Raw genomic sequence first — 17,545 nt, forward strand, 5'->3', positions numbered from 1 at the left:
GTGAGAGAGCGAGTGTGAGTGTGAGAGCGAGTGTGAGTGCGATTGCGAGTGTGAGAGCGATTGCGAGAGTGCAAGTGCGAGAGTGTGAGAGCGAGTGCAAGAGTGTGAGAGTGAGAGTGCAAGTGCGAGAGTGTGAGAGCGAGTGCAAGTGCAAGAGTGTGAGAGCGAGTGCAAGAGTGTGAGAGCGAGTGCAAGAGTGTGAGAGTGAGAGTGCAAGTGCAAGAGTGTGAGAGCGAGTGCAAGTGCAAGAGTGTGAGAGCGAGTGCAAGTGCGAGAGTGTGAGAGCGAGTGTGAGTGAGAGAGTGAGTGTATCCTTGTACCCCCAGGTTCTTCAATGTCCATGAACTGGATGTCGTCGGTGAAGTCGTGCAGCAGAGGCTGGCCGTTCCTCTCACCGTTGGTCTGCAGTGAGTGAGACAGAGGGAAGACGATCTGACGATCTACTGCTGACTCTGAGGGAGGAGGAACACACTTATTATTTATACAGAAACCTGAAAATATACAAACGTGTATACAGTGGGTACGGAAAGTATTCAGACCCCCTTAAATTTTTCACTCTTTGTTATATTGCAGCCATTTGCTAAAATCATTTAGGTTCATTCTTCTTCCTCATGAATGTACACACAGCACCCCATACTGACAGAAAAACACAGAATTGTTGACATTGTTGCAGATTTATTAAAAAAGAAAAACTGAAATATCACATGGTCCTAAGTATTCAGACCCTTTGCTGTGACACTCATATTTAACTCAGGTGCTCTCCATTTCTTCTGATCATCCTTGAGATGGTTCTACACCTTCATTTGAGTCCAGCTGTGTTTGATTATACTGATTGGACTTGATTAGGAAAGCCACACACCTGTCTATATAAGACCTTCCAGATCACAATGCATGTCAGAGCAAATGAGAATCATGAGGTCAAAGGAACTGCCTGAAGAGCTCAGAGACAGAATTGTGGCAAGGCACAGATCTGGCCAAGGTTACAAAAAGATTTCTGCTGCACTTAAGGTTCCTAAAAGCACAGTGGCCTCCATAATCCTCAAATGGAAGACGTTTGGGACGACCAGAACCCTTCCTAGAGCTGGCCGACCGGCCAAACTGAGCTATCGGGGGAGAAGAGCCTTGGTGAGAGAGGTAAAGAAGAACCCAAAGATCACTGTGGCTGAGCTCCAGAGATGCAGTCAGGAGATGGGAGAAAGTTGTAGAAAGTCAACCATCACTGCAGCCCTTCACCAGTGGGGGCTTTATGGCAGAGTGGCCTGACGGAAGCCTCTCCTCAGTGTAAGACACATGAAAGCCCGCATGGAGTTTGCTAAAAAACACCTGAAGGATTCCAAGATGGTGAGAAATAAGATTCTCTGGTCTGATGAGAAACGTTTGGGCCTTAATTCTAAGCGGTATGTGTGGAGAAAACCAGGCACTGCTCATCACCTGTCCAATACAGTCCCAACAGTGAAGCATGGTGGTGGCAGCATCATGCTGTGGGGGTGTTTTTCAGCTGCAGGGACGGGACGACTGGTTGCCATCGAGGGAAAGATGAATGCGGCCAAGTACAGGGATACCCTGGACAAAAACCTTCTCCATAGTGCTCTGGACCTCAGACTGGGCTGAAGGTTTACCTTCCAACAAGACAATGACCCTAAGCACACAGCTAAAATAACGAAGGAGTGGCTTCACAACAACTCTGTGACAGAGCCCTGACTTAAACCCAATTGAGCATCTCTGGAGAGACCTAAAAATAGCTGTACACCAACGTTTACCATCCAACCTGACAGAACTGGAGAGGACCTGCAAGGAGGAATGGCAGAGGATCCCCAAATCCAGGTGTGAAAGACTTGTTGCATCTTTCCCAAAAAGACTCCTGGCTGTATTAGATCAAAAGGGGGCTTCTACTAAATACTGAGCAAAGGGTCTGAATACTTAGGACCATGTGATATTTCAGTTTTTCTTTTTTAATAAATCTGCAACAATGTCAACAATTCTGTGTTTTTCTGTCAGTATGGGGAGCCGTGTGTACATTCATGAGGAAGAAGAATCAACTTAAATGATTTTAGCAAATGGCTTCAATATAACAAAGAGTGAAAAATGTAAGGGGGTCTGAATACTTTCCATACCCACTGTAATTCTGAGTTTTACTGAATGTAACCGATGCTGCCGGGAGACAGCACCTTCACCACCACCATGAAGATTATCTCCAATTCATTTACAAATAATCTCAGGATAATCTGGAGATTATTTAAGGATGTTCTATAAATAATAAGGATCACTTAAAAATATATCTCTATAAATTATATATTATCTGCAATATTTTATTAATCTGCATATAATTGGTGTATAATCTGAGGATAATCTGTAGATAATAAAGTATAATTTCAGAATAATGTATATATAGGTCATATCTACAGGGTCACATGTCTGCTCCTTACCGCTGCCCTTTCCCAGGCCGGGTGCTTTATTCTTCAGCAGCGTGACCTGGATCTGAGGAATGTTGGTGATGCTGGCGTTGAGCACAAACTTGAAGTCCACGTGTCCCACCATGCAGGCTTTGGGCAGGACCAGCTCAAACACATGCTCGTCCCAGCTGGTGCTGAAAACGGAGCCAGACGGTCATGGTTAAGAGGAGGACCGGTTCAGGAGAATAACACTGATCATTGAGTGTGTGTGTGTGTGTGTACCTGTCACTCTGCAGTTTCCAGGTGCGTGTGTGCTGTGCAGCGTCTCCATGGTGCTGTTGGTGGAGGTGTTGAGGGTGGCGTCTCTGCTGCTGCTCCTGCTGCACCTCCGCCCAGCAGGGCGGCACTGTGGCTGAAAAGCGTGGTGTTAACGTCTCGAACCGAGTCAGCTCCACCAGCGAGGACAACGTCTCCACACCCAGGGGCTGCTCCACCAGGAGGTCAACTCCTATACACACACACACACAATGGGTCCGTTTTATCGCAAATGCTGGTTAATACGTGTGTGTGTGTGTGTGTGTGTGTCAGAGAGCTGGTGTTGTACCTGTAATCCCGGGGCTTGATGGATTAGATGAGGGTTTCGCTCCCTCCAGTAGCTGTTCGACCCCTTTAGAAACGGGGCCATCGACAAAAATGTCGGCGTCATCAATGTCGTCACACACACCTCCAATTTGAAGGAAATGAAGCTCTCCACCTGAACATCAAACACCAACCATCAACGAGTTACAACCAGGAACCAGTGTTGAGTCACAATAAAGTATATTAACATACATCATGGCAGGTTGGATGGAATTTCCCCACCCACACACACACACCCACACACACACACCCATTCCTTAGTTCTAAAATCTCTCTCTGCAGAATCAGCCTGTGGAACACAAGCAAAAACACAGGAAATAGAAATACAGAGAGACAGAGATTAAATGACAGAGAGAGAAAGAGATTAAGAGAGAGAGACAGACAGAGAGAAGGGGAGAGAGCAAGAGAGAGACAGATTGAGAGAGAGAGAGAGAGAGACAGATTGAGAGAGAGAGAGGAACAGAACATATAACAGTAAAAAAAAAAAAAATGTATCTAATATAAATATAAAACCCTTTTCTATATGAACTTCATTTGCATATGAGAATATGATTGGTTGTCATGTGTTATGATGCAGTAACACCTTCCTTTATTTAAAATCACTGCACTGCTTTATATGTTCAAATAATTTGTCCCCAAACAGAAAAAAAGAATCATTAAAAATGTATAAACTTATTCATCACTAATGCAAAAGTATAAAAATTAATTTTATTCTACAAGTAACAGAATTTTATTACAACATACAATTTTTAACTGTATGGTGCAAAAATCTTCAGCTAATTTTATTTTACAGGAAATATAATTGTATTAAATTAAAGCAGTGTAAATGTTCATGTTGATTTTCTTCTTCCTCACATCTCACACGAGCACAGTGATCAATCCACCGTTTACATTTAGCCACACCCCTAAACTCCACACCACACCCCTAAACTCCATAAAGAACAGGTAAATGACTAAGGAAGAACTAACCAATCAGAGTGTCTCCTACAGCCAGCATGTGCTACATTCATCACGTTTTTTATTCAAATTAATAAAGAATCTGTGAAACTTTGATGAGTTATTTTTGGGTTTTGGAGGATAGTACAATAACGCTGAGGTGCAGAACGTTTACCTCTAGTGCAGGCACACAGGCGATCCGTGCCTGAACAGTAAGTGACAGAGACGAAGGGATCCACCTCTTCCATCCCTTCTTTCTTAGACGGTTCCACTTTGGCCAGCACCTCCAGAGTGGACAGGTCCAGGATCATCACGTGTCCAGCTTGCGTCGTGACCACCAAGTGGCCCAGCCCGGTCACGTCGGACCTCTTTTCCTTCCCCGATCCCGCCGGCGCCGGAATTCCAGTCCCCGACCCGGCGCCGTTTTTCACTCCGACGGGAGTGGACTCCTCCGACGTCTCCTCTGCGTCGTCCTCCCTGGCGTCCAGCACGTCCGGCGGGAGCAGGAGCAGCGACGTGATTGAGTCTCTCGGATCTCGGATTTGCTGAACCTTCACGGGTTCCTCCTCGAGCGTGACGATGCGAGTCGAGTAGTTCAGCTTGTAGAGCGCCAAATATCCACCTCCTCCGCTGCCCCCTAGTGGTCTGGAGGTGTGCGGTTGCTCCAGCTGCTCTAGAGGAGGCAGGATAAGGGGCGTTTGGCTCTGCGAGGTGCTGGCGTGTCCCTGATGCCCGTTAGCCATCGTCTGGCCTTTCCGACTCCGACACAGAGCCGAATGGAGGCGATTTAAAGTGTTCAGCGCCTCCACCTGGTTAATGGCATTGAGCGATTCGACAGAGAAGGGTTGCAGGATGACGAGCAGGTGAGCGCCATCGCTGCAGGGAGTGATTGAGTCTACGTAAAGGTTCTCATCTTCTAAGGATTTTGGGAGGCGAAGGCATTGCACTAATGTACCCGGTCTCGGAGAGTTCCACTTCTCACCGTCTAACGTGACTGCCGCGTCTGCGAACTGCTGGATGTACGTGACGGGAGGGTCCTGGAGCAGAAGCTGCTCGTGCGTATCAAACTCCATCTCAATGATCTGAGGGACGGTGAAGCCTTCCTCGTGCAGACCTTTTCCCATCAGATTGTTCATTTGGGAAAAAACTTTCCCTGGAGACTTCTCGTCCGCCTCCTTGATGCTGTAGAGGAGGAGAACCGGGAGCGTCCGGCGCACCAGCGTACCCGGAGAACCCAGATCAGTGGGAAAGGTGCAAGTTTCAATCTCCATTGGCCCTTGATCGGGTGAAAGACCCTCAGGGACCGGAGTGGAAGTCCTTAGAGAGTTTTCCAGGGGGCGGTGGGGTTGGGAAGGGGCCATGATGGGGGAACTGGCAGCAGAACGGTAGCTCAGTAAACCTCCAGCCAGCAGGCATGGGAAGGGAATGTTGTGCTGTTCAATAGGTTTGTCTTTCACGGGTTTGTCCACTTTGGAGGGAGCGAGAGCGTGAGGAGGGTTCGCACCGAGTTCCTCCAGATCTTTAACTGTGTCCTCCAGAACGCTGGCCACTACCTCCCACTGGAGCTTCTCAGGCTGTTGGAGAACACTCAGAGCTGTCACACCCACACTCACCTCCATGCTCTCCTTCGGACCCAGTGGCCCTGAACACACAGAAAAACATCAAAAAATGTTGAAAAACAAACAAATAAGAAAATAACCTTTTATTATCCTAAAGATCCACATAACTGGAGATGATTCATTATAAATATTATTATTCTTACTATTATTATACAATTAAGGGTTTTACTATTAAACAAAACATTTATAAAATAAAATGTAAAATAAAAGATTTATTTCAAAACAATCTGTTGCTGATATTTAATTTAATTAAATTCATGTTTATTTGTATTGAGTTTTTAATAATGAACATGGTCTCAGAGCAGCTTTACACAGATCATGTGGAGATAAAAATGAAGATGTTGGTTATAAGTGTAAGTTTGTCCCTGATGAACAAGTCGGTGGCGACTGTGGTGAAGGAAAAACTCCCTGAGATGCAGAAAGAAGAAACCTTGAGAGGAACCAGACTCAAGAGGGAACCTCATCCTCATCTGGGTTCCACCGAATGTCCATTTATAGCAGATAAACGATGTTGAGGTGCAGTGATGGAGATCAGAAGCGATTATATCAATAAATTATTTTATTTAGTAAATAATACGATATATTTACACACTCCTGTGTGTATTAACTTTAAAAAAAGTACATGTTCTAAAAATGATTTTATTCACAAATTATAAAGGAGTAAAAAAAAGCATAAATTACAGCAACTAAAATGGACAGACAGACAGACAGACAGACAGACAGACAGGCAGACAGACAGACAGACAGACAGACAGACAGACAGACAGGCAGCCAGACAGACAGACAGACAGACAGACAGACAGACAGGCAGACAGGCAGACAGGCAGGCAGACAGACAGACAGACAGACAGACAGGCAGACAGACAGACAGGCAGCCAGGCAGGCAGTCAGGCAGACAGGCAGCCAGACAGACAGACAGACAGGCAGGTTTTCCATACCTGTGACAGACTCTGATCTGGATTGTTCTTCGCTGTCTGAGTCCTCCAGCTGGTCGTCACTGTGTAAAAGAAGAAGAAAATAACAGTATAAATGTTATTTATTTTCACACAAGAGATAAAAATGGACCCAGAGTTCAGTCCTGCTGGAATATGAAGCGTCATCTGATTTGGAATGGTTCAACAGGGTTCAGTTATCTGAGATGTCACTGCAATGTTTTTCTCTTTAATCCAGTCAGGGAGAGGAACCCTGAGGAGCATAGAGCATCTTAGAAATGCCCAGAGGTTCATTAAGGAGCATACTCAGAGTAGAGAAGAATAAAAGAGCAAAATAGAGTACAGGTTGGAGAGCAGAAGAGGCACATAAAAGGACCATGAAGAAGTGCAGAGACGTGTAAAGGAATGAAGAGGAGTGTGATGGAGCGTGGATAAAAGTAGATGAGGCCTAAAGGAGTGAAGTGTAAAGGAGAATACAGGAATGTAGAGAAGTGGAGAACTGCGTCACCTGTCTCCCTCCAGTTTGGGGATGTCTGAGCAGCTGGACGTGTCCTCTAACCAGGCCAGCGTGGGTCTGCGAGAATCTGAACCCGAAACGCTCTGCTGCTCACTTCCTGACAAGATCAGCTGCCTGAGGATGGTCGGGTCATACGGGTTCACCTCGAACTTTAAATGCACCTACACCCCCCCCCCCACACACACACACACACACACACACACACAAAATCCTTAGTGTGACTGAACACTTGTGTATAATGTTCTTTTCTCAAGCCCCGCCTCCAGCACTATGATTGGCTAGAGCTACTTACTGATTAGAAACAATATGTATAAAACTATATCTACATTATAAGTGTAATTGTAAAAAGCACACACAGATTTAAATCTCTGGACGTCTCTCTCTACCTTCATGAGCTTAGACACGTCCCAGACGCAGATCTTGCCTCTCTTGGTGGCCGTAGCGAGAAAGTGCGGGCAGCTCCCAAAGCCGTAGCAGGAGATCTTATCGGAGCTGTCGGAGCTGGGGAACTGGGCGGGGCTGGTGGCCAGGGTGACAGACAGAGGAACATTCTGGGTGTGTTCACCCTTCACGAAGGGGCAGTTGGGCGAGTGGCGCTCGTGCTCGGACCTGACAAGGCACAGGAGTTTAGAATGATGAAGTGTATTTTATTTAGAGTGTGTGTGTGTGTGTGTGTGTGTGTGTGTGTGTGTGTGTGTGTGTAAACCCCCACCATGGCTCATCAGTAGGCTCCCAGCAGACCAGACACACACTGCAGGTAAAGCACATGGCCCGGTCGTCTCCTGTAGAAGCAGGCTGATCAGAAAGAAAAAAAATAAAAATCTTCATAAATTCTTCTGACTCTAACATCTAACACCTGCTGTCAATCAAACTCCATTCTGATTGGTCAGATTATATTAACACACTCGATGGAAGGAGTCTCTAGTTTCAGTGACAACAGTATCCATCTCATGAGGAATTCCCCCCCGACACTGATCTAAAGCGAAACCAAAAGCAGCTCCGGTTCCTCAAACCCTGTCCAACAGGAACATCGAGCTGGATGGAACACTACACACACAACCGTCAGATGACACGTGTGTGCCGTACTGAGATCCCGTACCTGGTGGTAGAATCCGGCCTGAGCCATGGGGTCTGGCTGAGCCCACCTGTACCCAGCGTGAGGCCACGACGTAAACGTCTCTCGTCTGTTCGCCTCGCTGTACATCAAAGATCTGAAATGAACACACATCCACCACGTGAGAACCCCCACTCTCCGTCATGTCCTTAATTATCTTCCCTTTTATTTATACAAAGAGATTCTGGATTGTGATTAGTCAGGAGGAGGTGATCAACTAATCAATCAATTAATTAATTAATTATAATTCAGATGTTACTGTTTCCATAGCGACAGACTGTGTTACTGTGGACACAGGGACGTTTTTCTCCAGAGCACGGAGATGTTCGAGTAATATTTCATGAAGGAGTCTCGTGTGTGTGTGTGTGTGTGTGTGTGTGTGTGTGTCCTGTATATTTCATAAATTGTTTGATTTTAAACAAAGAAAGGTAACAAAATTTGGAGGGCGGGCAATACATCTACAGCCAATTAAATCCTCTCTGAGAATATTTAAGTCCCGCCCCTATTCATGGTTTTAATTACTTTAAAGGGGGTGTGGCCTATTTTTTATAGAGTTGTACTAAACAGCTTTATGTAAATTACCTCTCACACACACACACACACACACACACAGGGGTAAGTAACCTGTCTACGGAGCGTCCCGGGCCAACCCCAAGCTCCGGTCTGGCGCTGGGTAAGAGGTAGGAGAGTCTGTCCATGACGGAGGAGGCGACAGACAGAGCAGCGATGTTCTGGTTCAGCTTCTTTAACTCGTTCACTATGGCACCTGCCACCAGCTTCAACACATGGTGGGGCAGATGAAACGTCACCGTCGCCCACTGAGACAGAGAGAGAGGCTGTTTAAACTGCTGTGTGTGTGTGTGTGTGTGTGTGTGTGTGTGCGCGCGCACATGTAACAGTCAGGTGTATACAGATCAAACATGCATAATGAAGAAGTAGCAAACATTAAACAATGCTTAGAAAATACTGCGCATCAACCAACTCACATTTGCTGACACAAAAAAAACTATGCGCGTGTGTGTGTGTGTGTGTGGAGAAAAAGATATGCTGCACTGGAAAGTCATGGCGAAAGGATTAGAACTGAGCTGAAAAAACATGAATAATTAATGCTGTTGCAGCACAGCCTCACACACACACACACACACACACACACACACACACACACACACCTTGCTTGAAATTCTTTGATTCACAAGTAACATTCCGGTTATAAAGGTGTTTTAGGTCACGCTGCAGATCTTAGATCACAATCATTATCATTCCACCATCTAGACCACGCCCCATCATCGTTACCATCACACCGTCTAGACCACGCCCCATCATCGTTACCATCACACCGTCTAGACCACGCCCCATCATCGTTACCATCACACCGTCTAGACCACGCCCCGTCATCGTTACCATCACACCTTCTAGACCACGCCCCGTCATCGTTACCATCACACCGTCTAGACCACGCCCCGTCATCGTTACCATCACACCGTCTAGACCACGCCCCGTCATCGTTACCATCACACCTTCTAGACCACGCCCCATCATCGTTACCATCACACCGTCTAGACCACGCCCCATCATCGTTACCATCACACCGTCTAGACCACGCCCCATCATCGTTACCATCACACCGTCTAGACCACGCCCCATCATCGTTACCATCACACCGTCTAGACCACGCCCCATCATCGTTACCATCACACCATCTAGACCACACCCCATCATCGTTACCAATCACATCGTGTATATCAGCGGTCCCCAACCATTTTTGGACCGGTTTAATTTCAGACAATATTTCAACGGACCGGCCTTTAAGGTGTGGAAGATAAATACAACAAAATAAAATGACCCGCCGGGGGTTTGAGTTTTGGCCCCCTGTGCAATTGAGTTTGACACCCCTGCTCTAGACCACGCCCCTATACACAGTCATCAATCACACCGTCTAGACCACGCCCCATCACACCGTCTAGACCACGCCCCATCACACCGTCTAGACCACGCCCCATCACACCGTCTAGTCCACGCCCCATCACACCGTCTAGTCCACGCCCCATCACACCGTCTAGTCCACGCCCCATCACACCGTCTAGTCCACGCCCCATCACACCGTCTAGTCCACGCCCCATCACACCGTCTAGTCCACGCCCCATCACACCGTCACCAATCACACTGTCTAGTCCATGCCCCATCAGACCGTCTAGACCACGCCCTATCACACCGTCACCAATCACACTGTCTAGTCCATGCCCCATCAGACCGTCTAGTCCACGCCCCATCACACAGTCACCAATCACACTGTCTAGTCCACGCCCCATCACACCGTCTAGTCCACGCCCCATCACACAGTCACCAATTACACTGTCTAGTCCACGCCCCATCACACAGTCACCAATCACACTGTCTAGTCCACGCCCCATCACACCGTCTAGTCCACGCCCCATCACACAGTCACCAATCACACTGTCTAGTCCACGCCCCATCACACAGTCACCAATCACACTGTCTAGTCCACGCCCCATCACACAGTCACCAATCACACTGTCTAGTCCACGCCCCATCACACCGTCTAGACCATGCCCCATCACACAGTCACCAATCACACTGTCTAGTCCACACCCCATCATACTGTCTAGACTATGCCCATCACACAGTCACCAATCACACTGTCTAGTCCACGCCCCATCACACAGTCACCAATCACACTGTCTAGTCCACGCCCCATCACACAGTCACCAATCACACTGTCTAGTCCACGCCCCATCACACCGTCTAGACCATGCCCCATCACACAGTCACCAATCCCACTGTCTAGTCCACACCCCATCATACTGTCTAGACTATGCCCATCACACAGTCACCAATCACATCGTCTAGTCCACATTCCATCACACCGTCTAGTCCACACTCCATCACACCGTCTAGTCCACACTCCATCACACCGTCTAGTCCACACTCCATCACACAGTCTAGACCACGCCCCATCACACAGTCACCAATCACACTGTCTAGACCACGCCCCATCAGACCGTGTAGACCACACCGCATACACGTTTGTATAGTAATGTTTGTGTTCTGTTTAGTATTTGTCGTTGTTGTGGAGTGTGTAGTACTTTGTGTAGTATTGTTTGTGAATTACTGTTGATTGTGTAGTGTTATTTGTGAAGTGTTTGTGGGATGTGTAGTATTTGTTTAGGATTAGTCATTTTATTTAGGATTGTTTGTGGAGTGTGAAGTATTTGTTGTTTGTGTAGTATTTGTTTGTGTAGTATCAGACCTTGGCCACTTTGTGATTGGCTGCTGTCTCATGTGAGGTATTTTTCAGGCCTTCTTTCAGCTGTGTGAGGAAAAGATCATAACCCTCTGTGTTGGAAATGTCCACCTTCTCCATGCATGCGTACAGCATCTGCTGAGCCTGAGACACACACACACACACACACACACACACACACACACAGAGTTATAATTCTAATCTAAATCTCCACCTACATTAAAGCTACATTTCTGTGTTTAGAATTTGAGAACACTTTAGATACATTAATAATAGACATTCAGCATAATTAGAGTTTAATGATAATCATTTAATTACACACTTGAATACGATGGAGAGAGAGAGAGAGAGAGAGAGAGAGAGAGAGAGAGAGAGAGAGAGAGAGAGAGAGAGAGAGAGAGAGAGAGAGGACAGAAGAGTGGGCGAGGTGAATACTTCTGATTAAGCTGTACACTATAAACCACACCCAACCTGTCTGGCTGCATTCTACCTGGTTCAGCCTGGTCACATGACCATGACATGACCTCCTCCCTGATTTAAAACACAGAGAGAAACCACTTTCTCCTCACAACTCAAACATTTCAGTGAAGATGTCTGATCCAGGTGAACATGACCAGGTCGTTTTAGTTGAACAGCACCATTAACACACAGGAATGTGAGAGTGAGCGAGTGGATGAAGTTCTGTGGAGTCCAAATGGGCCGTTTGTGTCTCTAACAGAAGAACTTGTGTGAGAAGGAGAACAGGAGAGAAGATGTGATCAGACTCCCTCACCCTCACACATGGAGGTGGAAGTTTAATGGTTTGGGGTTGTTTTAAAGCAGTGAAGATTCCGGAAATCCTGATCCAACATGTCTCCTATTCCATACTTCAACATCAAGCAGTTCCATGAGAAGAACCAGACTCAGACGTTCATCATACATGGTTTAATAAGAAACAGGAAAACTGTGTTTCCACCAGTTTAGGAGACCTGCTGGGGTTCAGGTGTTTAACACCCATACACCCAAACACCCATAACCTTCCCCTTTCACCTCGTCCCTCATACAAGCAGAACATCCTGTAGTCCTGATCATGAAATAAAAACATGTGCATGTATTAAACACTAATATAATGGAACACTTTGTATTCAGGGTTCATGTAATTCTCTCACTTTCATAATAGAGCTGTTCTTTATTATAAATAAGTCACTTGTGCACTTCTGGTGCGATGCTACTGCACAATGATAATCAAGTTAGATCTAATCTAATCTAATCTAATCTCATTAATAAACATTCCTGTTTCATACTTTAGTTTCTCCTTTTTATTTCATCATCATCATCATCATCATCATCACAAGATACTGAAAGGATTTTAGTGAAGAGACACGTTTCCTAACTCACTAGTTCACGTGTCTATTCACTAAAATCCTTTCAGTATCTCGTGATTTTGATGATGATGATGATGATGATGATGATCACTGTTGCTACAGTGGAACTCCTGAGTGTGTGGAAAAATCAGGAGCGCTACAAAGAAACACAGTGTACAGCTCCTTCATGATGCTCTACTGAGACGCGTAAGACCCACCTCTGTGACCGGGAGCTCCAGCTGGACCATGTCCTCCGGTTTGGAGACAGGAGCCTGCAGCGCCGTGTCCAACAGCAGAATCCCGTTCAGGTCTTTCCTGCATCCCACTGCAGAATCATCTACAAACAGAACTTTATCCACCGCCGGGAAGTACTGACACCTCACACGACCTCCAGGCTTCACTGTGGGGGGGGGGGGGGAGGAGAAATGTGCTTTTAAATGGTTAATTCACCTCAGCAGGTCGTAAAAAAACAATCAAGTGTCCTCACAAACCATCCAGAAACTATATGGGGGAAAAGTAAGTACACCCTTCATACTTCCACAGACATTAAGAATGAAATAATCAGCCTAGTGTACTTTATTATTCAGATCCATGATCACGGACTACGTCTATAAAACCAGATCTTCTTGGATGTTCTGAAACACTTGGGTATGTGTGTACATCATGCCAAGATAAAAAAAACATTAGCAATGAGGTCGACCGATTGACAGGAAATCAGGCTAATTATGGAGCAGGTGCATCTGAAACACCAAACCGTGCGTGTGCAGAACATAACTCTCCCCTACCAGCAGGTGGCAGTAGTCGGTATTCCACATCGAAAGAACTAGAACTGTGTGTATATATAAAGTGAGCAGCGTTTCCACCTGCCGCCATCATTACTAAAGGATTCATGTCGTTTTTTAAATCATGTCTGCTACGTTACAAAGACAAGAGCAAGGAGGACAAGTGTGTTCCATTTTTTTCTCCTGTGCTAATTCGCTAAGCTAATAGCTAATCGGAGTTCTCTTCTGGCCGATGAGCTCCGCTGCTGCTCACCATGCAAAATCACTGAAAAATCACAGCGAATCCGTCCGACACGAGCCAACGGTGCGAAAGAACACTAAAGCCCACCGACACTTAAACCTCTTGACTGAGGACAGACTTTCAGCTGGGTGTGTCCTCAGTCTTAAGTTCTTCTCATTCATCTCAATCTGGTCTTCTATAGTCCACTGGATAAATATGATGCTGTTTCGGAGAGGGAATAAGAGTCAGTGTTTGGAACTGTATTGTGAGGTACAGGGAGACTGGGGAAACAAAACCTGCTAACAAGTGTGATTGGAGAGTCGTATGTTGTTCAATAAGTGTAGAATTTAAGACCTTTTTTGTATCATATTTTATGTAATAAGTATTAGACATGAGATTTGGTCAAACAAATCAGCATCATATATCAGCCATCGGCTGCACCGATATCTAAATACTGCCATTGACCTCGACTTCTCCAAACAATCCTAGATTCAGCATAGTACAGTAAACGCAGTACAGAGAAATGTTCTATTACAAGACAGTTACTGATCCTTAGATGATTAGAGCTACATCATATGACCTACAGGACACTCAGAAGAGTCTGAATAAGTGTGGCTTTCTGGAAGGTGGGCTTGGCGAAAGCCTCTTCTCTCCTACAGATTCAGAAGTAAAATGAACAAGCAACAAAACTTCTGCAACAAGGTCCTTAGAAATGACAAGGCCAAGATCATGCACACCACCACACACACCTCAGACCTGTGCACACATGCTGATGATTTGGACTTGTTTTGCAGTAGCATGTCCCAGGACATACATGAGACCATCTCTCTGTCCAGACCTCAACCTCACTGAGGTAGAAGAACACAGATTGCAGCTCTACATGTTCCTGAAGAAATGTTATAAAAACATAATTTAAACATTTTGTGCTTCACATCCATTATTCATTTTCTATTTTTTTCTATTTTTTTTTGGACGCAGCTCTACACGACGCAGCTCTACGTTCAACAGCTCTACGTTCAACAGCTCTACGTTCAACAGCTCTACGTTCAACAGCTCTACGTTCAACAGCTCTACACGACGCAGCTCTATGTTCAACAGCTCTACGTGACACAGCTTGGTTAAACAGCACTATGTTCCTCAGCTTAATAACACCAGTAAGTGACTTATTTGTACCTTTTAGTCAATGATGTAATAGTGAAACTGTGAAAATGGGTAAATACATCTCTGTAGAACATCAGAATCCCACATGAGTCATGTATTGATTAACTAATTAATAGGATAATTCCTGAGAGATGTTCTCCGCTCGGTTCTTTAGTGTTTCATTGAAAGAACTGAACGAGTCACCTGCTCTACTAATAAACCCTCCAGAGACAGAGAGAAAGAGAGAGAGAGAGAGAGAGAGAGAGAGAGAGAGAGAGAGAGAGAGAGAGAGAGAGCGAGCAAGAGCGAGGGAGTGTGTGAGAGTGAGGGAGAGAGTGTGAGAGCGAGAGAGTGTGAGAGTGAGAGTGAGAGAGAAAGATATGACCTTTAATATCCCCTGACACACCACTTCTCTCACATCTCACACTATTGAATAGATCACTGCTGTTTTCCACAAACACTGACACACACACTCTTCTGAAGGTTTTAAAACAACTGTGTGTAGCTGGAGAATCTGATTGTCTGCAGTGCGGCGGTGCTTTACATCGAGCCACGCCCACTTGTGATTAATTACCTCTACACATTGACCCTGTAACACGACAGCTTCACATTTTACCTCGAAACAATTCTCTCAAAAACATTATTTATATTGTAACTTTTATATCTATATAAAAAGGCACACCTATAATATTGTGATCTAATTAATCACAGTATCGAGATCAGTGTCGATATCATCGCCCACCACTTACAGAAATTTCTCAGTGTACTTCATAGCCATGTGGAGCTTCTTCACGTGATCTGCTCACGTCAAAACTCCTGATGGTTTTGTTGTCATGGTAACAAGTATGACAACAAGGTCAGTGAGACTACAGTCGACCCCTGATAACTCGCGGCTCAGAAAATTTGCGGGTTCTTATTTGAAACTAACAGCAAGTTACAGATTATCTTAAAATTTGCAGGACCGAATGTTCAGGAACGTTAGGAAGAACATTTCAAACTATAGAAATTTTCACTAATAAATTTCATACACATTTTTAAAGTGACAATGTCTATATGAATTCACTAATGTACCATAGGGGCTCAGAACATAACCCCCACGAGTTCCGGGGGGACCACTGTACTTCCAAAACACTCTTCTACCAGTACCATAACTTTTTTCCCATTGGAACGACAAATATTGAACTGAACTCATCATCATCATCACTTACACACATAATCCAACTTTCGGCTGCTCCTGTTAGAGGTCACCATAGCAGATCCTTCATGTATACATCACGCTGTCCTCTACATCTAATGATGTTCTTTATAAGTGTAAGTTTGTCCCTGATGAACGAGACTGTGGTGAAGGAAAAACTCCCTGAGATGCAGAAGGAAGAAACCTTGAGAGGAACCAGACTCAAGAGGGAACCTCATCCTCATCTGGGTGCCACCGAATGTCCATTTATTACAGATAAACGAGGTACAGTGATGGAGATCAGAGCAAACTGTAGTCCTGAGTCAGTGTAGCAGACTGTTGATATTAACTACAGTCCAAATCCATCCTCAGAATTCTTACTCCGGAATTTCATGGAACCCTAGAGCGTTGATGAAAAACTTCACCAGCTGCACAGAGTCGATCCAGACTCCAGAGGCATACCAGGACGAAATGGGAAGATCCGTGTGCTTGTTAATATCATGAACAGCAGTTACGCTAATTCCTCCACAATGCTTCTCTTTCTCTATCCATCCTGAGGTTGCTCCAGCTCCAGTCACGTCCCACCTCATGAGGACTGTGGACCTTTAAAGAAGTAGATGTGGAGTTGGACACTGGACCTCTGAGAATTCCCCTCACGTCCCTTCGACTGCCCTCAATTCCCCTCACGTCCCTTCGACTGCCCTCACGTCCCTTCAACTACCCTCAACTACCCTCACGTCCCTTCAACTACCCTCAACTACCCTCACGTCCCTTCAACTACCCTCAACTACCCTCACGTCCCTTCAACTACCCTCAACTACCCTCACGTCCCTTCAACTACCCTCACGTCCCTTCAACTACCCTCACGTCCCTTCAACTACCCTCACGTCCCTTCAACTACCCTCACGTCCCTTCAACTACCCTCACGTCCCTTCAACTACCCTCACGTCCCTTCAACTACCCTCACGTCCCTTCAACTACCCTCACGTCCCTTCAACTACCCTCAATTACCCTCACATCCCTTCAACTACCCTCAAGTCCCTTTTACTATCCTCAATTACCCTCACGTCCCTTTAACTATCCTCAATGACCCTCACATCCCCTCAACTACCCTAAATTACTTTTGCCTACCCTCACATCCCTTTAACTACCCTTAATTACCCTCACACCCCTTCAACTACTATCAATTACCCTCACACCCATTCAACTACCCTCACACCCCTTCAACTGCTTTCAATTACCCTTGCATCCCGTTAAATGCCCCCAATTACCCTCACATACCCTTGCTCACCCTCACATCCATGCAACTACCCTAAATTATTTTTGCCCACCCTCACATCCCTTTAACTACTGTTGATTACCCTCACTTACCTGCACATACCCTTAACTACCATCAATTACCCCCACATTCCTTTAACTACCCTCTATTACCCTTACTTAGCCTTACATCCCTCCAACTTCAGACATCCTAAAC

At 45.6% G+C, this 17,545-nt stretch overlaps 1 protein-coding gene across 1 annotated transcript in view; it reads right to left on the reverse strand.

Annotated features, from left to right (window-relative positions):
• Positions 1-17,545, reverse strand: part of birc6 (baculoviral IAP repeat containing 6) — a 97,000-nt gene that overhangs the window by 73,499 nt on the left and 5,956 nt on the right. The window contains exons 2-14 of the mRNA XM_083545464.1: positions 12,974-13,155; positions 11,419-11,556; positions 8,775-8,968; positions 8,136-8,247; positions 7,749-7,831; positions 7,423-7,645; positions 7,028-7,197; positions 6,526-6,584; positions 4,144-5,610; positions 2,998-3,147; positions 2,676-2,901; positions 2,427-2,587; positions 321-452 (exon numbers count right to left, since the gene is read on the reverse strand). Coding sequence (XP_083401590.1) covers positions 321-452; positions 2,427-2,587; positions 2,676-2,901; positions 2,998-3,147; positions 4,144-5,610; positions 6,526-6,584; positions 7,028-7,197; positions 7,423-7,645; positions 7,749-7,831; positions 8,136-8,247; positions 8,775-8,968; positions 11,419-11,556; positions 12,974-13,155 — 3,297 coding nt within the window. The remainder of the gene's footprint in view (positions 1-320; positions 453-2,426; positions 2,588-2,675; positions 2,902-2,997; positions 3,148-4,143; positions 5,611-6,525; positions 6,585-7,027; positions 7,198-7,422; positions 7,646-7,748; positions 7,832-8,135; positions 8,248-8,774; positions 8,969-11,418; positions 11,557-12,973; positions 13,156-17,545) is intronic.

Source organism: Silurus aristotelis (genome assembly GCF_946808225.1).
Source record: "Silurus aristotelis genome assembly, chromosome: 6".
Lineage (NCBI taxonomy): Eukaryota > Metazoa > Chordata > Actinopteri > Siluriformes > Siluridae > Silurus > Silurus aristotelis.